Source organism: Rutilus rutilus (assembly GCF_951802725.1).
Source record: "Rutilus rutilus genome assembly, chromosome: 4".
NCBI lineage: Eukaryota > Metazoa > Chordata > Actinopteri > Cypriniformes > Leuciscidae > Rutilus > Rutilus rutilus.
Genome location: NC_140212.1, coordinates 6,697,423 through 6,721,743, shown reverse-complemented (window position 1 = coordinate 6,721,743; position 24,321 = coordinate 6,697,423). Strand labels below are relative to the sequence as shown.

Here is a 24,321-nt window from a genome sequence, read left to right as displayed (position 1 = left end):
CTTATGCTTGTGCTTAAATGCTGCAAATATGTTATTTAGACAAATATATAAATGATGCCTACATATCAATCATTATATTCTTAAAATAAAACAAATGGAATACATTTTAATTCAATTAAACTGTATTACATTTTTATGCATTACATGTATAATTATTATGTTATAATGTAAATGTATTATAAATGTAAAATGAATTATGTATTAAAAAGTATTATTTTGGGAGCAGATAGTGTGGGAAAAGCAGCCTACAAGTCAGCATACAAGGGAACTCTTTCAATGCTGTTTAAATGTTTTTTATTTTTTTATCCCAGAGAATGTGCACATAATAGCATAGAATACATACATATGTATAACAATGTATGCGCCTATGTATGTATATGTACAATACATAGGATAGCAAATTTAATATTCAAGACAATAAATATATAAAATGTGTCCTTGAATAAACACAAACACTCATACTATAGCATGCATGAGTAGTGCTGAATATCTATAAGATTTAATCTAAAAACTAATCAATATCAGTGTTGTAAAGACATTAGATTATTAAAGGCCTATTAAGGCCACACATCAATCAGAACAGACATTTATGATCCTGAGCGGGGGCTCCTGCGCCAGTAGAAGGAGATCAGGGTGGTGTGGGTTAACAGCATCATAGCCATATAATCACCACCCCCCCCCTCCCCCCACATATTGTCAGAGACGCAGTACAGGCAGACGGCCACTGCAGCAGCAAGAGAGTGTTAGAAATGTTGCAAATAAACATCGAAATTCTGTAGAGAGACGGCGGAAAAGCTGCAGGCGAAGATAAGCGTGCCATGCGTTCATCCAAAGACGATTTATGGTGAAATGAGGGTGTAAATAGGCGCTGGTGGGTTGATGACTAGCCATAAAGCACAGGAGGGAGTGATGAGGAAGGACCTATTCAAGAGAGGAGAAACAAAGGGAGGAGTAAAAGAGAGAGAGTGAAATGGTGGTAGATAAAGACGGGGCCATGAGCCCTGCACCGCCTTACGACTCGCTGCCAGCTCGGGCAAGTCCCTGCCGTCCAAAGGAGTGGGAGCGAGAGTTGCACGCTACTCAAAGACTGTCTTCTCCTCTACGACCGGCTCCATCCTCTGTTTCCCGTCGGCCTTCAGCACTCCCTGGCTATCTACTCTCTCCCTCCCGAGATTACGCTGACCAGCAGCAACGTCTTTCATTATCGCTGTGCTCAGAGGCCTCGCTGGCGCCCCCTGTGCCTGCAGTTGGAGCTGCCCCACCGTGCTGCCGGGCGGTGGGAGTCATGCCCTTGCTGCGCCTTGCACTCCTGATTTTCAGCTTCCTTTTTTGGGCAGCAGGCCTTGCGATCTTCACCCTGGGCATATGGGCGCAGGCTTCGTTATCCGACTACATGCTACTATCGGCGAACCGCTACCCTAACGCGCCCATCATCTTGTTAGGCACAGGTGCTTCTGTGACCGCCTGGGGTTTTTTAGGATGCTTGGGAGTGGCTGCCAACCTTCCTTACCTTCTACGGGTGTATGGCGTCTTCCAGTTGGTCACACTCATAGGTGGACTAGCGGCGGGTCTCTCAGGGCTCTTCTACAGGGAGGACATCGCTGAAGGTTTCCGTAGCGGACTTCAGAAAGCTGTATTGGACTATGGAGAAGACGAGGGCCGCGCAGACGCGCTTGACAGCCTTCAGAGGGCGCTAGAGTGCTGTGGCGCTGAGGGTTGGCGTGATTGGCTAATGTCCGATTGGGCTATCCAAGATGCTGTGTACTTAACAGGAAGTTTGGGGAATGATTCCTCCGCTGTGTCTTTACCAGACAGTTGCTGCATAAAACGCAAAGGCTGCCGTAACAGACCGTTGCCAGAGAATGGAGGCAGGAACATCGAGCTAGCAGGGATTCATGCTCACGGTTGTTTCCGCAAAGTCTTCAGCTTGGTAAATGACAACGTCTTTCACATTGCAGCAACAGTCCTGGGCCTTGCTTTCATACAGGTGGCAGGTATAGCCCTTGCATGTCTGCTTGCCAATCGTCTTTTGCCCAGACCGCAAAGACAAGCCCGTTGAAATAAAAAGCATTGTGAATTTCCTTTGCCTGGACTTTTGTATTACTTGCTGCAGTGTCTTGAGTTTAGATCAGTTTATAAGGAAGAATCCAGTCAATGTTTTATGGACAAAAAAATAAAAAAAATCCAAAATACTGCAAATGTGTAGGTAGAGCATCATTTAAATATTTGCATTCTTTGATTGTTGCATGACTCTGAATGACTTGTGATTTTGTCCAGTAGTTATGCAAATTAAAAAAAAGTCAAGAGTTTTATGATATGAGATTGTTGAATTGTATCTCTTTGATGTTTGTAGACATTCAGTTTTATTCGATTACTGATTAAAATATTATGTATAAAAAATGTAGAAATTGTATATGCCTTGTTTAATATGTATTCTGTAAATTGTTTTTCTATTAATAACCCATTAGAAATGTTACACTGATTGTAGACTTCATGGGGTTTAATTCATTATAAGGTTTCTAAACTCTTTTCCTATTGAATGCTTCACTGGCAGATAATTGTAATTGTACATTGATTCTATAAATATTGTCACTTAAAAGAAAAAACAAAACAAAAATATGACTACTTTCTAAAAAATGAATGTATAATAACAATATATAATTCATAATTGTGAATTGTTGCTTGCAACCCATTTCATTTAATATTCTGAAATGAGAAATATGCATGGCGGAATGTGTTTTTTATTTATTGGACTGATTGGATCCTGAAAATTGCGCATTACGTAAAATAATGGAGCCAGATTGAATGTAAGTTTAAAAAGCACCAAATTAAAAATAAATGAAAATAATATGAGAAAATAAAAATAACATATTTCAACTCAGCTGACCTTGAATGTGTCTGTCATGTAAAAAATAAAATAAAAATAGTTAAACAACAGCACCTATTAACTTTGTAGACTCTATCCACTTTTGATACCATGTATGCACACTGCACAACTTCATCTGGTTGTGTAGAAGCCTACATTTTATTGTTCTTCCTGAAATGGATAGACACTTGATTTATGTTTTCATTCCCCAAAGGTATGCTGACCGAACCACAATCTGCAATTTCAAACAAGCTTATTTATGAGGGTCTGTATTTATTTATCACACTCCTGCTGCAATTACAAGCAAGTGATAAATCATTGGAGTCTGAGGCACTCTCTCTTTAATGACCTGACACATAATGGATTGAAAGCCACCTCAACCTGCGAACAACTATTACATCCTTCAGATGACTAATTGTAAAATGTATTAAGCTACAGTAGTGATACTGCACACGGTAATAGGAAAATATTTGAGATAGATGAACATAGGATGGATTTTGTTGTGGTTTAGGCATAGACTGTAAAAAATAGGGTTTAGGCTAAGGTGTTCATGCAGTGTTGAGTCATTAATCCCTTGAAGAATTATGTTATTCTTGAATAGAGCACCTGCAAACGGTTCACAGTGCAAGACAAACTTTCATTAGTATCAGAATGGCACAAATTCTCACCCCACTACAATTAAGGCTAAAGTTCAATAACGTTGCATTATAAACACTGCCGCTGGATTCATCACTAGAACCGGGCTCACGTGTTTTTCTCGTGTGGAGCCGCAGTCGCGCTATCCGAACCGGCTCTTGCTTTACGTCTAGGACTGAACGCAGACGAAGTTTTACGTGATCCGCACGGGGCATAGTTTCTGAGCGGGTCTCGGGTGATTTGGGGCTTTGCGGATTGCTAGTGCGGACACCAATTCGGACAGTTCGCTTCGCTGGCTGACGGTTGTATTATCTGAAGACAGGGAGACAGACGGACAGTGTTGTTTTTGTCAGGAGATGGCGCTGTAGTCCTCATGTTGTTACCTTTAAAAGGTGTCGAGTAAGAAGTGTGTTGAACCCTGGTTGAACCAGAGAATGTTGAACCTGCTGCCAATTAATGGCACTGGGCTTGCTTGTCCAGCTTTTGGATTTGAATAAGTCTCTAAGAATTGAGAACTTTCTTTGCCTCATGCTTACTAGGATTTAAACATTACATTGAGCAAACTTCTGACCCGACCAGCACAGGCCCCATGTGGTCGGTTGGAAATTCAGATTAAAGGCGCAGGACGGAAGCCTTCGGTGCCGTTACTAATAAATATATATGCTAAAAATAAATAGGTAAATATTCCCACATACTTTGTTTTTATTTTAAACAATTAAACATATTTGCTTTGTTTTTACTTTTCAAACAATTCATTGCGCTACCCTGTTTGCATCTGTTGCCATTGGTCGGGGCTTGTTTTCGCCGATTGAACATGTTCAATCAGTGTTTTGAGCTGTGAAATGTCTGAGAAGTGACGAAAATTTTTTATCTGGTGATTGTCCGCATTGGTCAGTGTCTGTCTGTGCTGTGTGATTGGCTTTAAGACTAGAGAAAGGGATGCATTATTTATTAAATTAAAAAGTGAATGTTCAAAATCCTGAAGTCTGCAAAACAAAGGAACTATTTTCTAGAGTATACTGTCTTAAAAATGGGTATTAGTGTTAAAGATCATCAGGAAAGATTGAAGGTTGGTTTGGCCTACAATGAGATTTCATGGATCTCTCAGGAAGTTCTTCTTATTATTAGTATTTTTTTTTTTTGTAAAAAAAAAAAGTAAGATGTAACTTAGCTACCCTATTTTTTTACAGTCTATGGTAGCTACTCATGTCCAAGCCCTATACTGTCTATGTGTCCAAGCCCAAGGATTTTGTAAAACATAGCCTTGATATTTATATACAGCCATCTACTGGCCAGATTTATCACTACAACCAATTTTAGGGCTATGACCATGAATAATAAGATATACTGAAATGCATCCTCACTTTTTGTTTAAGTATTTTAAAATGTTTGCACTCATGAATTTGTCCATATTTCTCATCAGATTTGGCTCATTTGAGATCTTCCACCCTGCGGATGACTTTACAGGTTGACAAGGACCTAGTGTTGGACGGCGTGATACACGTGCACAACATTCTGAAATACAAGGAAAACATTTAGACCACCAAGAGAGGAATGCTACCTTCTTCAGAGAGGTTTTTTAACAATTATATATATATATATATATATATATGAAGAGATCAGATGCAAAAGAAATTTTCTTCTAGAATGATAATTTTTATCAAGCTCATATATTTAAGTTCAGTAATTTCACTTAAATGACAATTAATAGGTAATTTTCATTGCAATTTAAGTGAAATTACTGAACTTGAATATACGAGCTTGATAAAAATGATCATTCTAGAAGAAAATTTCAGACGGCACTTAGAGGCTTTTGCATCTGATCTCTTCATATATATATATCATAAATCATACAATATCATGTGTGTATATATGTTTACCCTATAGCTCAGTAGCGAACCGTATCTCTTGAAACTTGGCGCTCTTAACCCCTTCCCTCATCAGGAAAAAAGTGAAATGAACCTAGCTTACTGTGTCCTCTTTTATAGTACTGCATAAGTTACCTTTGAAAAGAAATGCAACAAGCAAACATCAGAGGGAGCGTGAGAGTTAACATCAAAATAAAACAAAAAGTAATAAAATGCAATTCATCATTACAGAGAATTCTATCATCACGCAATCTGTGTGTCACTCATTTCAGCGAAAAATGGAAAATGTAACTGGCCACAAAACCAACAAAATGTAATGTATGCCGGCGCATCAAGACAACGCTCAGAGCAAAGTACATTTGCGACAGACACTTCCGCATGTTGATGATAAATCATATCATTAGACTGGCACAGCAGCCGATTAAATGCATTTACCAGGCTGTATTAAACTTGTGATTTGGGAAAAAAATAAAATAAAGTTTTTCATATAAAACTTTATTTGTTTTCTCAAATAAAGCTTAACATATAAAACAGTGGCAGCGGCGGCCAGAATAACCTATTAGATATCACGTAACCTATTTGATTTTAAATAACTTACCCAAACAGCAAACAATTCCAGCAGTAAGCTTTAGCTTCTTGATTGATGCTGTCATCCAGGGGTATCGTTTAATTGTTGGGTTTGAAATGCTTTTAAAAGGTTTGGCTTTCTGCACCAAATTAAGCTCTGGTGTAGGTCTTCCTTTGCCGATTAACTGCTGCTTTCCTTTAAAAATGAATCGTGAAAACGGCGTGGATAATTTAGCAATGATGTCCTCATTAATGTTGCTTGCGGTTTCCATAGCGAATAGCGCTAGCTATTTTATCAGCGTTCAGCATTTTTTACAATAGGAGCCCTGACGGTTCTCCTCTGATGTACTGACAGTATATTTTTATAAATATTTGTGCACATAGAAATCTGTGAAATGCTTATATCAAATGTTATTGTCATGTAACAGAGAACGACACAAGGGATTTGGCAGTAATGGATGATTTATTCACAGATTGTTGAAACAGAACAGGAAAACTATCAGGTGAGTCACAATTCAATGCAATCCAACTGACAGTCACACTTAACTGAATACATTTCTCCTTTTTGCAGGTTTACACAGATGGATGAAGATGATACAGGCAGTACACGGAGTTTATGCTGCGGGACAGTAGACACCTGATGGGACGAGTCCGGTAGGTACACTCTCCAGCAGAGACTGATGAGAGCGGACGAGGATGTGTGGGAATCATGAGTATTTAACCAGTTCGTGCTAAAAGTGAGGCTGATCAGTATTCGGGTGACTGGGACGGGATGGGTGTAGTTGTAGGACCTGGTGCAGATGGTGTGTTGAGAGAGTCCATGACAGTACCCCCCTTCTGATGACCGAGCTGGAGGGCAACAAGGACAGCCTCTACCTCAGGGAGCAGGACGTTCTGGATTGTTTGTATGGAACACTGTGAGTAATGTCAGGTCCAGGATGTTATCCCGAGGTACCCATGATCGTTCCTCTGGGCCTTAGCCCTCCCAGTTCACGGGGTACTCAAGACATCCGTCTCCTCGCCGTGAGTCCAGGATGCTATGGGCTGATGTCCTACAGACTCAGTTGTGGAACTGATCGTGGAACAGTGTGCCTCGCTGTAGGAACTTAAGGTGGCAAACCGTCCTACAATGCAGTTTGGGTGAGGGGAAACTGAGGGGTCTTTTTCATCAATTTAATGAAGCCTTTAGATCGTAGTCAGGTGTTTCTTTTAAATAAATCTAGAATCTATTGTTTTAAGCAAAAAAAAAAAAAAAAGAACTTCCCTGTACTTAAAACAAAGCTGAACACAGAAGCAAAAATAAAGCATTATGAGCTCTAAAAAGATACTGCCAACCTGAGGATGTAAAAATATTACCTTAAGCAATTTACAGGTCCAAACCCCTGACTGTAAAAAATATTTATACACAATTATTTGTCATGGATATTCCCTCAATGTATTCATTTATTTTTACCAAGCCACATTAAATGAGATCTAAATGAGAATCAATCTGGAGTTTAAGCATTAACTTTATTAGTCCTACTGGCATCTGAATGGTTATACTAGTAAAAGCATAGGTGGAGGTTGAACCAACTCCAGGGTAAGGCTAAGAAGATGTGCTTCCCCTTTAAAAACACATTTAAATAGATTTCCTTGAAATAGTTTCAGGTTACGTGTCACTGCACAACCTACACATCCCAGCATAAATGCTAGATAAATTATTTGTTATTAAAGCGTCTATGTTCACAAACTACTGTTAATTTTAACGGGAAAAAGCACATTGTATGTCGGGTTTGACATGGCACAAAGAGCGCTCCCTTTGGCAATCACTAAAAAACGTACTCATTTTAGTCATCGCAATCTCACAAAGTTATGTTATAATCAATGAAGCTGACTGTACAATTCATTTTTTTATTTACATAATTGTTTGTTATAATGAGATGATTTGCGAATATGCAGAACTCAGAATCCACTTACGGCTCAAAACGCCACAGTTTTTGTTCTGATATAACAAAAGCTGAAAGTTACAAAAAATACATTTGTAGCCTAAAAGTGGCAGACATGATATGACTGCACATGGTCAGATTCAAGGTACTTTGTATTATTTATTCAGCAAAGCAAATCATTCTAAAACCCTTAAATGTTGTTTGAATAATATTCAAAGCAGCCAAATATAGTGTGGATTTCACATTGGGTATGCCTCAATTATATTCAAAGCAAATACAAAGTTTAAGAAGTTTTATATAAAAAAGAATCCATTCATCTGGAACTATGCCTATATTTACAACAGTCAATATGGCGGTCTTGAACTATTTTTAATAATTTCAACATTACACTCAACATTAAAAAAAATGTATGATTGATTGAACAATGTTTTTTTGGAATGACAAAAGTCAGAAATATAGGTGCATGTTAAATAACATATTTGGAGTAGGCCTATGTGAAATCTGCACCTTTCTGGGACAAAACCAGACACATTTACATTTAGTACAGTAGTTGTAGTAGAATACTTTACAATCAGATTATGAAGTAATTTATCCATTAACAAAACAACACACCACAATAATAAAGTAGCTGAGGTCTCTACTGTTGAGGCTCTTTGCAATTTTAAGTTCACAGTGGTTATTAGTTACATGAAAATCTGGTTATTAAATCAGATCCTAAAGACAAAAACTTCCAGGCCTTTCTATATTTACCCTCTATATTCTATATTTTGCAAACATAACAGCATAATGTATTTTCTAAGCTTAAAATAACAAACTAGATAAAAAGTTTGTCAAGACAAACTTGATTTTGGCTTAAGAAAGCCTGACCAGAAAATTTGAAGTGCTTTTATGTGTAAATACAGGTATAGCTCAGCATCTGTTTTTCATTAGGTAAGACTGCATTTTTGTTCATGGGGAAATTATACTCATTGGTTTTTATTACTCAACAGGAGATGAAGTAGACAAACATTGTGAACTCAGACGGACCTGATTGATTGTCGACTACATGCATATGCCTTCATTATATGGAGGTGAGCCATAGACTGGGAGGGGCCATTTGGTAAATTTATTCTTGAAAACTCAGACAAGATTAGTACCATGAGGCGGAACACAGCAACAGTTTCAGGTGTAATAGTTGAAGTATATGCAGGTAAGTGTCAAACGTTTTAATATATCTTTACTGTTCATGGAACTATACTCTCTTCTATATAATTCATTTAAGTGCATGGAAGGAAAGAGTATGTGGCAGATGCAATAGTCATTGCACTCTTTTTAAGTTTCTTCTCAAGAATATGCTCTATTACATATGGATCACTTGCACACAAATACAGATTTGCAATACCTTTTGCATTACATGAATTTTCTCATGCATTTTTCATTAATGCCACCTCAAATTTGTCTCATAGGTTTCAAGATTTTATTTTTGTCATTGTAACTGCATAATTTAGTGCTAATGTAACTGCACTTGATCACACAGATGAACATGCAGCACATACACATTGAGAAGAGATGTCACAAGACAAAAGATCCAACAGATTCTTTGTAAATGGACTGAAAAAAAGCTGCTTCAGCATAAATTACATTTAGGGCCTATAATTTAAGAGCTGGGATCATGAGGGATTAGTGGTCAAATTAAAGACTGGATGCAAAGTTACTTCAAGATGTAATTTGAATATTACTCAAAGCAGCACAATGCAAGAAACACAGGCTTCACTTCATTTCAGACAGGCCAGTTGCAACAAAGCCTAAAATTAAATCTGTTCATCATATAAAGCGATCATACGGAGCCCCTAAAGGGACATTGTGGTGGAAAAAATAAAGATGGAAGGAAAAATAATAAGTCAATGATTTTCGTTCTCTCGCAAATGACAAAAAACACAAAAACGTTTAGTTTTTTCCCTCACAAAAACATTTGCTTTCCCCCAGAGAAACTGCATTTGCTTGCAAAACCTTTTGAGCTATTTGCAAGCAAACACAAAGTTTCTTGGCAGACCGCAAAAGTTTTTGTGAGGGAGCACAAAGTTTCTTGGGGGAACGCAAAATATTTGTGAGAGAACGCAAAAGCATTTGATCATATTTCTTTCCTTCATGTCCCTTTAGGGGCTCCGTATGATCGTGTCTCTTCAGAACATTTGGACTAAACTGCTGGATTCATATGGATTAATTTTACAATCTCTTTATGAACCTTTTGAAGCTTCAATATGGTAGTTGTGTGGACTGTCAATGGAGGGACTGAAATCTCAGATTTTATTAAAAATATCTTCAACTATTCATAGTTTCAAAGATTAATAACTTGCATTTGCTTTTTGATGTCATGCTCATGTGAGACAAGTTTGATTGCACCTGCATGGACTTAAGAAAGTAAAAAGGTGTGTTGAAGTCAGTCGGTGGGAGGAACCAGAGCCAAACAGATTTAACCACTTTAAACCTCAATCACAACTCTACTTCCTAACATGGAGTAGGAGGGAACATGGGAGTGACATTTAACTAGTCATACATAGATTTTTTGACTTGCCAGTTTATAAACAGAACAACAAAAAGCAGGTGTGATGATTGCAGAGTGTATGTGAATATCAAAACTGGTTCATGTTATTATTTTTATTTTTTAGAATTCATTTGTTGGAGTTGAGGACTGTTCAGCAACAATGTCAGGCTCCGTGTGGCTCATTCCATTTCTGAGTAAGTAGTAACACTAACACGAACAAGCACGGTCAAGCAACTTTTTCAGTGACAGGGCTAGTATTTTTAACATTTTGTACTTTTTTCTGTTACATGAAGTTCTAGGCAAAACCATTTCAAGTACGTCTGAATCAATCAGACTGGTAAATGGCAACAACTCCTGTTCTGGACGAGTGGAGGTTTTCTATAATGGTCAGTGGGGAACAGTGTGTGATGATGGCTGGGATCTGTCAGATGCTGCAGTGGTGTGTAGAGATATGGGCTGTGGGGATGTGATAGAGGCAAAGAGTGCTGCTTATTTCGGACAAGGTTGGGAACAAGTATTCATAAGTGGTGTGACGTGTTTTGGAAATGAGTCTACGCTGAGCATTTGTGGATTTAAGAAAGCGGGACAGTTTTACTGTGACCATTCAAAGGATGCTGGAGTCATCTGTCATTGTAAGTTCACTGCAAAAAAACTATTGTCTATTTTTTCAGTAAAATATCTAAACATTCTTAAATCAAGATACATTTATTCAAAAAGCAAAATGACACAAGATAAAAAATAAAACTCGTTCTCCCTTTAAGTTTCAAGTTTTAAGAATTAAGTTTTTTTTTCTTCTTTTAAGTGTAAACTCAGCAATACCTTAAGTAATTTTGCTTCTGAGTCTTCATTTAAGATTTTTTAGATATTTGTACTGTGAAACAATTCAAAATACTAATCACTGTTTCTAATATTTATGTTGTGTGCATTTAAATGCATCAATATTCTGACTGCTCTGTGTGGAAATTAGCCCTCGTCAGATTGGTGAATGGCAGTCACTCCTGTTCTGGGCGAGTGGAGGTTCTCCATGACGGTCAGTGGGGAACAGTGTGTAATGATGGCTGGGATCTGTCAGATGCTGCAGTGGTGTGTAAAGAAATGGGCTGTGGCGAAGTTTTCGAGCAAAGGAGCGGTGGTTATTTTGGCCAGGGACTAGGGCCCGTATGGCTAAGTGATGTGCAGTGTTCTAACACTGAATCGACACTGAGACACTGCAGTTTAAAGGAATGGGGACAAAACTCATGTGGACATGAGAAGGATGCTGGAGTTGCCTGTCACTGTGAGTACGAAATCTTTTATGTATGTGTGTGTGCTTAAATTGATGGTTAAATCTGTGTAGAGAGATGGGATGTGGAGATGCTGTAGAGGCAAAGAGTTCTGCGTATTTCGGACAAGGTTTGGGACCAGTATGGTTGGATGATGTCAACTGCATTGGAAATGAGGCCACACTCGGTGCCTGTGAGTTAAAAAAATTAGGAGTGTACACTTCGCATTCAAAGGATGCTGGAGTCATCTGTCAGGGTAAGTCAATTTAATGAAATCAACAGCTTTGTGTGTGTTCCTTTCATTGCCATGCATGTAAGACCATATGAGATTATAACCTGAAGAGAAAATATTGTCACTGTAAAGTGAGTAAAAAAACATCATGGTCTGAATCTGTTGGGTAAACTATCCTAATATGTTTGCTTGTTTGTTTTCCTTTACTCTGTCTGGCCTTTAGGTCTTATTAAGCTGGTGAATGGCACTAACTCTTGTTCTGGGAGAGTGGAGGTTTTCTTTGATGGCCGATGGGGAACAGTGTGTGATGATGGCTGGGATTCTGCACGTGCCGCAGTGGTGTGTAAAGAATTGGGGTGTGGAGATGTTATAGAGGCAAAGAGTGCTGCTTATTTTGGACAGGGATCAGGACCAGTATGGCTAAGTGGGTTACAGTGCGCCACTGACTCTACACTGAGAAACTGTAATTCAAAGGGATGGGGGGAAAACACCTGTGGACATGAGAAGGATGCTGGAGTCTCATGTCAGCGTGAGTACAAAAACTTGTACACAAAATAAACAGTATCTTAAACTAAGCATGTAAACTTTGATTCATCATATTTGATCCACTTATAACTCTTGTTTTTGTGGGCATTAGCTAACATTAGACTGGCTAATGGCAGCACCTCTTGTTCTGGACGAGTGGAGGTTTTCAAAAACGGTCAGTGGGGAACAGTGTGTGATGATGGCTGGGATCTGTCAGATGCTGCAGTGGTGTGTAGAGAGGTGGGATGTGGGGATGCTGTAGAGGCAAAGAGTGCTGCTTATTTTGGACAAGGTGCAGGACAGATATTTATGGGCAGTGTAAACTGTGTTGGAAATGAGGCCACACTGAGAGTCTGTGAATCACGTAAATATGGAATGTATGACCATTCAAAGGACGCAGGAGTCATCTGTAACTGTAAGTAAAATCCACTGCTTTTCTAACTTTTTACACTCTCATTGTTATTTATGTAAAAAAGAGTTTATAGCAGCCCGGTGTGGGACTGAACTGAAAATGAAGTACAGTTATTAGGCATCGTAAAGGGAGAAAACATCCTAAATATGTATTTAATTAATTCACATGTTTCTTTTGCTTTCATTTATGTGACATTTAGCTCCTATCAGGCTCATTAATGGAAGAAACTCCTGTTCTGGAAGAGTGGAGGTTCGATATAATGGAATATGGGGAACAGTGTGTGATGATGGCTGGGATCTGTCAGATGCTGCAGTGGTGTGTAGAGAGATGGGCTGTGGGGATGTAATAGAGGCAAAAAATGCTGCTTATTTTGGTCAAGGATCAGGACCTGTATGGCTAAGTGATTTACAATGTTCTAACACTGAATCAAGACTGCAAGATTGTAAATCAAGTGGATGGGGAAAAGGCAGCTGTGGACATGAGAAAGATGCAGGAGTCATTTGTCAGGGTGAGTTCAAACTGCAGCCTTGTTCCTAATATTAAAAAATGAACAGCGTGCTTTACATCCCTTGCATAGAATGTAGTTAATATAATACAAAAATGATTTGCATTAAGCTCAAACTCAAACTGAATATATATATATATATATATATATATATATAATCTCCCTTCCTTTGTCTGAGCATTAGATATCATTAGGCTGGTCAACAGCACCAGCTCCTGTTCTGGGCGAGTGGAAGTTCTCCAGTATAGACAGTGGGGAACAGTGTGTGAGGATGGCTGGGATCTGTCAGATGCTGCAGTTTTGTGTAGAGAACTGGGCTGTGGAGCAGTTTTGGAAGTAAAGAGTTCTGCTTATTATGGAAAGGGTTCAGGAACAGTATGGATGAATAATGTAAACTGTTTTGGGAATGAGTCTACATTGATGAGCTGTTCATATAACAGAAGTCCAACCAGCTGTGCCCAGAAAGATGCGGGAGTCATTTGTGGATGTGAGTGCCAATTTTTTAATGTCAGCGAGTGATATAATGGACCCTTTTCACAAACTGTGAAGATGCATTTCTGTAAGTCTAGCACTTTCGTACGTTTTTTTTATGTTTTCATTTTTAAAGTCACCATGAAATCAAAATGGAACATTCTTATGTTTTATGAAATATTGCAGTATTTTTTGTATTTTTTATGCTTGTACCCTCATATTTTGAATCAAAATAACTTCCCCTCCCTCTTGCAGCAACTTCTCTTCTCTTCTCTTCTCTTCTCTGATGATGTGCTTACTGGCGTGAGGGCGGGACAACCTGTCACTCACGTGAGATCCACCAATAGCAAACCACAATGATCCAACCATCCAATCAGTTCAAAATCAAGTCCCGCCATAATTTGTTTTTGTTAGAGAAGCCGGATATACATCACAATAGGGAAGAAAAAAAATAATTTTTTTAAAGTAGGCTACATGTAGGCATACATTACAGCACTATACTGTTTTATTACCTTGGCATTAAATTAGAGAAAACTGGTTAACGCTGCAACGGCTGCAGATGCAATCAATTTTTCTTTTGCTACTTTGCTAATTATTTTTGTTGTAGTTTCCGTTCACCAGACGTTAAACCAACTATGAAGACTTCAGTGTCTGAGAACCCTGGAAATGTGAAAATGGTCCATTGAGCACAACAATGATTTGAGCAAGAAATTAAATTTTTTGAACTTTCTCACATTCACTCAGATATTAAAGTCCTGTTGAAGATTACAGTGAAGGCTGAACTTGGAGTCGACCCAAATGATTCTGGAATCATAAATACACTTTCAGAGGAGGTGAGAGCAGTGCTGCATCCTTCACTACTTTTTGCTGTCGTCTACTGTCTGCTCATGGTACTGTTGGCTCTTTGTATTTACCTTCATTTGGATCTCATAGATGAAGAAGCTGCGAATAAATGGAACTTTATCATTGAAAACTCAGGCAGATGGAAAAGTCTTCAAAAAGACAAAAGGAATTGCACCCTGACATTTTGGTAAGACTTTAGCACAACTTTAAAATGGTTTAATTTTGAATGTAATATTTTCCACAATGAAAATGTACAATGATGTTGGTTTCTCAGGTCATTGCTGGCATGCAGAGAAGAAAACAAGGATAATCTAATAGGAAATTGAATGCTACAATCTTTTATATATATATAATCTGACCTTTTATAAATATTATTAATAATTATCTTATGTAAGTTTTTCATACATGGCAGTGCTTCATATAATATCCCTGCAATTTTTGCTTTCCTAGTGACGATACATATTTGTGTTTAGATTATGAGAAAGTATCTTTGTTTCATATCCTAACTTGCTAACCAACATTTACATGTAATATATACAGTAATCTTGATATATCCAATATTGTACATATATGAACCTGTCTGGACTTTTATAATTGCACAAATGTAATTAGTGTTGTTAACAATAATTCAATTTGATTTAATTCCATTCTATTTCATTTAAAACACGAATCAGATTCAGACCATTGTAGAGTTACAAACTAAATAATTTGCCTTGGTTATCAGGGTGATCATTTCCTGATGAGTGTCCATGTTGTGACTGCTGTTACCATGGTACTCTAGGTATGGTATCATGTTACCATATTTAGGTAATTATTCCAGTTGCTTTGTTTTTGAAACTAGAATGAATCTTTCCACCCATGTCATGATAGCACTGTTGAGAAGCATCAAGGCTGGATGAGCTGGTGTCTCATTATTTGTCATAAATAACACACCAAAGTATTTTCAGGACACTTAGGCTATTTCACAAGTTCACACTTAGATACAATTTGAGGGGGTAAAGTTTAATGCGTATTTGGCGTGCTGTCCGGGGGGAGGGCTCCGAGCTCGGAGTTCGGCCCGAACCCAGGGTACTCCCCCCGTATGTAAGTGTTTAGGACTAGAAGCGTGGAGAAGGGGTGGTGGGGGGATGCTGCAAAACTGTCAATGGGATTGAGGTGAGACTGCTGAGTGTATATATACCTCTTACCATTGATTGCTGAGTGCTCTCCACTTGTGTTAATTATCTGAACGTGCTCCTCCCGAACTTTAATAAAACATCATATGTTCAGACTTCAAGCAAATTCATTTTTATTTTATTTTTCAACTCCGATATTTTCAGGCAGACTGTCTGCACTATTAATTGCAAGTGATCGAATAAGATTTGTGTGTCCAAACATAACCAACCTATCTGCATGGGTTGCTTTGGTAACGACGTATGTGTTGACAGGATGTATGTGACGAGGTTTTCAAAACGGATGCAGGAAAAATGGTGCATCATCTCGCTCTCCAATAACCATTTGCAATGGGTAATGAACTGAGACAGACCTGTGCATGCATTTAGCAGGAAAAGCAACCTATTACTATTCAAAAACAACAACAGCGTGCAACATGCACAATTACAGAAACTAGACTTTTATTTGAAACGTGGCTTCAGAAGACGTGTAATAAAGCACGCACGTCTTGTTATGATGCTTCTTTGTTGTCCATTTTGGAGCTTGACAGACAGTCCTAAAGAATGCAGGATTATTTCTGAAAGGTAAATATTCAAAAGCTTCACAGTTTGCATCTTGTTAATGGGGCCTTACAGAGTAATTAGGGAGGAACAACTCATTTAAACAACCAAACAAAATGCAAACAATCGAACAGCCTTTTGTGCAGTGCCAAGCAAGTGTTATGCAAGAGCATAAGTTTGAACAGAATTACAATTTCTGCGAACACCTAACAATGCAGACAGTTCCAAAGAATGAAGAAAAACCCAGCATTATGAGAGAGAGAACAAGTTGAAAGTGATAATATCTGAGAGACAGAGTGATTGCAACTATTGTGATCAATACCTCATAGTTTATTTTATGCCTAACCTGTTTGCACCCTTAGGTCAATGCTGCTTCAAGTGCAAATTACTAACTACTTTACCTGTTGAGTATATGCTGTAATTTACAAATATAGCCTATGTAATAATACACTAAAAAGGAGTGATTGTCTGGGTTGTCTGAAGGGAGGAGACATGGGCTGGAGGTTGTACCTCTAGATAAAAACACTATAAATCGCCAACATACAAACTTATCTTTCAGAGGGAGGAAGAATACAGAAGCATACATGGGACACTTCAAAAGGTTTAAACCCTTAGTCATATTTTGAACTTTCTGACTTTATTCTGCTGCTTCTATTTCTGTGCTAAAAGAATAAATGTTAATATTATTATCTCAAAGTGTGATTGATTCTCAGGTATGATTCTCTATAAAATATATGTCTAGTAGTAATACAAATAATTTTCATTTAGACAATAGAATTAGAGATCTGTCAGCTTAACCCTCTGGGCTTCTTCGGGTCAAAAATGACCCGAAACGTTTACGTTTTGAATTTTAAATTTTTTTGCTTCATCGGAATGGGATGACACTTGGTAACTTTTGTCGTATTAGCTATGTGAACACACAAAAAAATCATGGACATGATTCGGATATGTTAAAGGGTCGTAAAAAAAATAGTCGCACTTAGCTTCCTCCGGGTCAAAAATGACCGACATAGGAAATGAATGGGAAATACGAAAAAACACTAAAACTCAGAGAAACTTTTGGTGGTACAAACTACAAATCAGCCACTGTGCAGAAAAAAAGTGCACAGCAATAAAGGGGTGACACTCTAAAACATCAAGAGTGCAAATATGACACCCCCACCCCCCCCACACACACACACACACCCACACCCACAACCCACACACACAACAAATTTTGCACCAAACTTATAAAAACTATATAATCATAACTCCAAAACTGTAGCAAGGAGAGTCAAAAGGTAGGTATCGTTTGAAAGAACTCTTTTTACATTTTTTGAAAATATAAATTAGATTACATTTGGACATTGTCCTGCCGAGAAACGGCTGATAAAAGACAAAAATATATATATAATTTTTATTATGATTTTGCATATCTTTCTTATTTGTCATGGAATAACTCAGGAAGGAAATAAGGTAGGAGGAAAATTCTTTTTTAGTGAAGTCCCCCTACATGTTAGCTGCATCTGGATACAATTTTTTTTTTTTTTTGGATAAAGGAATCAAAAGTTACAGCATTTGGAAAAGAGATAGCCTTTTTGTACAGTCTTTGACACCCCCTCATGGGCAATTTTTTCTCCATGAAGAATATCTTGTCATAAAAGCAATAGATTATGTTCATTTTGGGCTCATTTTAATTGTAATAATATGCTGTAAAAAATGAAGTGCCATTTTCAATGATCTGTGAATGTTTCATGAGCTGTATGATGTTTTTGACACATTGCAGTACATTGTTTTATAGATTATGAAAAAAAATTCTATTTATCAGCAAATAACTCAGCAATACTTAAGAGTTTTTCAAAGTGGATACATTCACTGTAAAGTTCAGACTCTAAGCTTTCAAATGACATCAACTTTGTGTTAATCAAGGCAAAATTTCTGAAAAATATGATAAAGAATATTTTCGCAGCTAGGTGGCGCCTGCTGGCGGTACACTCGGTTTTAGAGGGATTACTCAGCACTCGTTAGGAGTTAATAAATGTGATTAGATGCATTAAAAAGCTGAGATCCTAAGCTTTAAAATGATATATAATTTGTGTTGTTCCATTCAGTGGTTGCTTAGTAATTAATTTTTTTCTTTCCGAATGGGAATAAAAAAAAATAAAAAAGCTATAGGCAGCCTATAGGCGGTTATAGGACATGACACATATTTATATATTTTTTAAGCCATTAGATGGCGCTCTTCTCACTTGAATTTTTTTTTTTTTAGGCCTGCACTCTATTTTGATGTGAAATGGTGCATTTATTGAAAAAAAAAGAAAAAGAAAATGAAATAAAAAATATATATATTAATTCTAATGGAAAAAATAGCTCATAAAAATTATATAATTAATGCAAAGTATCATAAAAATCTTTAAAAATTCTAAATAATATTAAAAAAATATTATTGAACAAAAATATATTTGATTGGTTTTCCTGGGGGAAAAAAAAGTTACATTTTAAGGCTTCGGTCTTTTTTGACCCGGAGGAAGCTAAGTGTAACCCATTTACGAAGAAGCTCAGAGGGTTAACATGCTTTTAATGCTTTTTGATAAAATCAGTTCAATTGGGCCACTTATGACTGTCAAAAATGGTCCAATTCATTATTTAGTCATAGGAAGTATAAGAAATTACCTATTACATTATTCAGTGCAAATCCAATGAAGTCATTCATTGTTCTCAGTTACTCTGATATATCTTTTAGTGTTATAATTTGTCTTAGTTTCTTTTCAGCAGCAGTGCTGTGCACCATATGGCTCATTTTACTTCAAGGTAAGAGCTCAAACACAGCTCGTACATATAAACTACCTTTTTAGTTTTTGCCCTACATACTGCATGACATTTTTGTGATTCTCAATGCTTTTTCTCTCATGACAAGCAGTTCTGGGAAATTCCACATTAAGCAAGGCTGCTTCAGTCAGACTAGTTGATGGCAGCAGCTCCTGTTCTGGGAGAGTGCAGGTTCTCCGCTCTGGAATGTGGGGAATTGTGTGTTACAAAGGCTGGGATTTGTTAGACGCAAATGTGGTGTGTAGAGAATTGGGCTGTGGGGAGGCTAAAGAGGTGAAGATAGCGGCATATTTTGGGCCGAGCTCAGGACAAGTATGGATAGATGAGGCGGAATGTGTTGGGATTGAATCCTCACTGACAGAATGCGCAGTGAGTTCACTGAACAATTGGGGACCAAGCAAATGCCTACATGACTTGTATGCTGGAGTCATCTGTCAGCGTGAGTAAAAAAACCTTTTACAATATGTTTAATTGCATATCTAATCGTGCTCAATATTATCACACTTTATTTTTTCATTTGAATGTGTCTCCTCAGTAAGAACTAGGCTGGTGAGTGGCGTCAACTCCTGTTCTGGACGAGTGGAGGTTCTCTATAATGGAACATGGGGAACAGTGTGTGATGATTACTGGGATCTGTCAGATGCTGCAGTGGTGTGTAGAGAGGTGGGCTGTGGGGATGTGATAGAGGCAAAGAGTGAAGCTTATTTTGGAGAAGGTTTAGGAGAAATATGGATGGATGATGTAAACTGCTCTGAAACTGAGCATGCATTGAGCAAATGTGAATTTGGGCAGTGGGGAGTGCATAACTGTTATCATTCAGAAGATGCTGGAGTCACCTGTCAGTGTAAGTGAACTACTGAAATGAACTGCGTTTTGTATTGTATTTATTTCAGTGTTTGTAATTAACAACAGTCAATATGATTGTAATTGCTTGACATCAGTGTTTTGTTTTCTTTTGCATCAGCCCTTGTGAGGTTGGTTAACGGCATTGACGCTTGTTCCGGAAGAGTGGAGGTGTTCCATAATGGAATATGGGGAACAGTGTGTGATGATGACTGGGATGCAGCCGATGCTGCAGTGGTGTGTAGAGAGATGGGCTGTGGAGGCATTAAAGAATTAACCAGTGGTTCTTTTTTTGGAGCCACATCAGGACAAATATGGATGGACAATGTAAACTGTACTGGGGAAGAGGTAGCACTGAGCACCTGTGCATTTCAGGGATGGGGAACACATGACTGTGGATTTTCAGAGCACGCTGGAGTCATCTGCAGTCGTGAGTTGCAAACCGGCAATTCCATTTAAAATAAATAGTTCACTCAAAATTGAAATTGTCATTATTTGAGGGGTTGCTCACTGCAGAGCCAATGGCCCTATCCCTAAACCTAATGGCTTAAGCTCCACCTCTTAGTTACACAGAGCTGGGCTAGCTAGTCAAAAAGTATTTGACCCATATGGCTCTGCAGTGATGCACCACTTGCATTGTTTGCTCACCCTCATGCTATTCCAAGCCTCTGTGCAGTTATTTTGCTGTCAATCATTATTTTGAAAAGTTTTTTCAATAGTTTTTTCCTGTTTTTTCAAGTCAGGATAGCGCCATATTCAATTTTTGGTAGGAATGAAAACAAGGCTGTGAGGAATAGAAATAGAATACAGTGCGTTCAATAAATTGTACTGTTGTTGAACAACAACCTGATTGTTTAGATGATTATTCTGGAAGAAATGGTCTGAAAACTAAAGTAATATTATTTTATATAATACATTTTCCTAGTACAATAATATATATAATCCATAATTGGACTGATTTGATTTATTATATATATTTTAAAAAAGTCCTAACCTAACTTTGCATCTTTTATACTGCTCTTTAGAGTTCACTACCACATACGGAGACCCTGGCCAGGACTCACATTCACGTATGAAAGTGCTGTTGAGGATTGAGGTGAAAACTGACTCCAGATTCAACCCAAATGATCCTGGAACCATGAGTAAACTGTTGGATGAGGTAGGAGCAGTGGAGTAACAATGAGCTGCATATTACACTACTTTCTGCTGTCATCTACTGACTGCTCATGTTACTATTGTTCTCTCATAGATGGGAAAGAAGTTACAAATAAGTGGACCTTTCTCACTGACTTTGAAAACTCAGCCAGATGGAAAAGTGTTCCAGAACATCTCCCAGGAAAAGAAAGTTCCAAGAACATGTAACTGACATGCTGGATAATGCAAATATATACATACATATAATTATTTTTGGATTTTACATGTTTTAAAATGTTGACTTTAATGTTCCTAATGTAGTTGACTGTGCCTCACAGGCAAATGCACCCAATCAATATAGTCAGCAATTTTGCTAAACAAATTAATATCACCCAATGAATTCAGTCATTAAAATGGCAAAAGATGTCAGCCTTACGTTGTATATATTCTTTATGATCATGTCCTGGTTGTTTTTGTTTTAATAGCCGCACACAGTCTATAATAAAAGCCAGCTTTCCATCAATCTAAAGATTGAGATAAATTTGTTGTCATTTGGTTGTAACCAAAAGCCATCTTTTAGGCAAATTGCTAATGGAAAAATTTACATCTGGTACACAACTGACGTTCTGAAATGTTCTCTACCAAAACTAAGACTCAATGCATTTTCCAGCTTTGAAATGTTATTTCTCAAGACTCACTTATAAAGTTTAACTGCCTCTATCTATCTATTTTGGAGATCGACAGACCCTGATTATTTGTGTTGCAATTTCTGTTACCTTTCTGTTTACTAATAAAATGTAATGCTCCTTTTTTCAGTCAGTTATATTTTAGATTATTCTAACATAATGTCCTGTTCTAACTGCAGACACACGATTTTGAATTCTTTTTTTTTTTGTCCCTAAAAATAAGTTGTATCATTGTGATACATATAATTCACCACAGGATGGCGATGTTTAGTTACATTACTCTATTAACAGCTTTAAACGTACAATATGTCATTTTTTTGCCGCTAGGGGTCGCTACCTCTTACAATAACAAAGGCGTAGTTTGATGACGCAACATTTGCTAAGAATTATGGATCTTGTCGTCAACGTCAAGCCGACCGATCTAATAATGTTTATGGATGAATACATCAATGTTTTTATCATGACTGTGATATGAAGCAGGTCGGGATTGCTAAGAGACAGCTATCAGCTCCACACGCGACGCGAGTCCCGCGGATATAAAAGGAATATGGACATTTCATTCTACCGAACTACACGCAAGTGCAGAATTACTACTCACAGGTCAGTTTATTAGACAAATTAAACTTGTGAGGTAACGCAGCGCTGTTTCACTTGGTCTAACATTACACTAGCACACTAAACTGCATTTGAATGTGTTGAAATTTATGTTATTCTATGTGTTAGTTTGTCTGTATGAGACTAGCAGTAAGCTAGATCAACATTAGAATAACATACAGATCATTTTCTAACATTTTATCATTGTTGAACTATATAACATTGATTAGTTTTATGTAAATGTGCTCACCTGTTTAATAAAGTACATGTAGGAGCGGTCGAAGTCTCGGACGTGGAGCTCTCGGCATCTCGAAAACACCGCGCTGATATTGATTCTCGTTTTAGTTCTCCTTTTTTATCCAAAGTCTGCTTGCCATGGTCCATAATGTTTGAACGAAACAACAACAGCGTGCAGATAGACATTACGAACTACACAGTTGTCCACGTCTGTCGCCTTGGTTACTATCAGAGGGCTCTGGTTACTATGGCAGTACGAGCGGAAACCAGGGAGAACGCGGATATGACGCCATTGACGGGCGACAAAACGGAAATAAAGAAACGGGACGTGTCTTCGAATTAAATTACAAATTTCTCCTGGTTTGAAAGTTGTTGGAAACAGTCGGGATAATGTAAGTACACAACTAAAAAATATATATATAACATAGATTTAGTGATTTTTGCTATTTTTAAAGCAAAAAAACGACATATTGTACCTTTAACAAAATAAATCGTCTCTATGGCCCTGTCCCAAATGGCACACTTCATGTGCACTTTCGGTCTTGTGAACTTACAATGGCTGCCGCGTGCGCGTGTCCGTGAGACCACAGTGTGTCCCATTTGTCATTTTTAGATCTCAGAAGGGTGCTCGCGAGCGCCCCCATGTGGTCGATTTGCACCCTTGATGCGCACTTTCGCCGAGCCCGCGCTGAAGCGGGCTCCACAGCAGACTTCTTCCCGACAGTCAAAGCGGCATTACGTCACGAAAGTGCGGACTCAGAGGAAGACCGCGAGTGCTTAGGGTTCCATTTGGGACAGGGCCAAAGTCTCTATAGTTTGTCTCATGTGAGTGACTCTTGAATCAGCTTATATTCAAAAAGTACGGAGCCTATAAAGGGACATGGTGATGAAAGGAATTTCACTGAGTGAAGTGTCAGAGGTTTCAGGTGGAGAATCCAGGTTGAAAGCTTATGAACTTTAAAATGAATAATGAAGTCAACACTCCAAAAAAAAAAATCCATTTGCAGCTTCCCCAGTGGCTCAGTGGTCTGACTGGTGGTTCTAGGTCTGGAGAATCCAGGTTCAAATCTCACTCTTGGAGTGGAAGAAGGCTTTAGTTTCATTGGTTTCTGATGAATTAAAAAAAGACAAAAGTCCCAAAAAAAAGAAGAGCAAGTGTGGAAGTGCCAGTGGCTCAGTGGTATGAGCATGTCCTCCTTGTCAGGAGGTTCCCGGTTGAAAACCGGCCTGGTCACGGAAGCATGCAGAATTGTATGATACAGCAAACACGTACCACTTCTACCACAGTCTGGAGCCGCTCGCTGTGGGAAACCAGCTCTGGCGGGTGCAGTCCTCCTCACTGGCATGGGCTGCTTCTGTGGGCCGCTCTACCACCAGGCTTTAACCAAGACCCCAGCTTCAGCAAGCTGGCACCAATCGGAGGCTCGTTGCTCATCGTTGGCTGGGCTGCAATGGCTCTTTGAACCCTGAGATGATGTTCTGTTTTGTTATTTGAACTAGAAAAAGAGGAGCTATGGGGTGGCTGAAGGAGAAAAAGGGTGGAGAATTTCAGATCTTATCTAAAACTAAAACCCTTTTCAGTCACATCTGGAAAGTGATGATAAGGCCTTGAGATCAAACATAACTCTTTTATTTCCCTCAAAACTGGCAGTCAGACTAGTTGACTAAAAC

At 38.2% G+C, this 24,321-nt stretch overlaps 2 protein-coding genes across 2 annotated transcripts; both read left to right on the top strand.

The window, feature by feature from the left end:
• Positions 1-759: 759 nt before the first annotated feature.
• LOC311288885 (tetraspanin-7-like) lies at positions 760-3,058 on the top strand. Its single transcript, XM_084406522.1, has one exon. It carries the CDS (start codon positions 971-973, stop codon positions 2,057-2,059), a length of 1,089 nt encoding a protein of 362 aa, XP_084262648.1. The 5' UTR covers positions 760-970; the 3' UTR covers positions 2,060-3,058.
• Positions 3,059-4,134: 1,076 nt separating this feature from the next.
• LOC311289107 (scavenger receptor cysteine-rich domain-containing protein DMBT1) lies at positions 4,135-23,299 on the top strand. Its single transcript, XM_084406865.1, has 22 exons — positions 4,135-4,179; positions 4,926-5,076; positions 6,366-6,440; positions 6,509-7,077; positions 8,852-9,051; positions 10,511-10,580; positions 10,680-11,018; positions 11,354-11,690; positions 11,723-11,904; positions 12,104-12,409; positions 12,518-12,820; positions 13,017-13,325; positions 13,507-13,809; positions 14,538-14,626; positions 14,727-14,807; positions 16,813-16,949; positions 19,089-19,138; positions 19,248-19,595; positions 19,692-20,000; positions 20,121-20,429; positions 21,025-21,158; positions 21,249-23,299. The coding sequence occupies exons 5-22, from the start codon at positions 9,046-9,048 to the stop codon at positions 21,363-21,365; spliced, it is 3,729 nt and encodes a 1,242-aa protein (XP_084262991.1). The 5' UTR covers positions 4,135-4,179; positions 4,926-5,076; positions 6,366-6,440; positions 6,509-7,077; positions 8,852-9,045; the 3' UTR covers positions 21,366-23,299.
• The last annotated feature ends 1,022 nt before the right edge of the window (positions 23,300-24,321 follow it).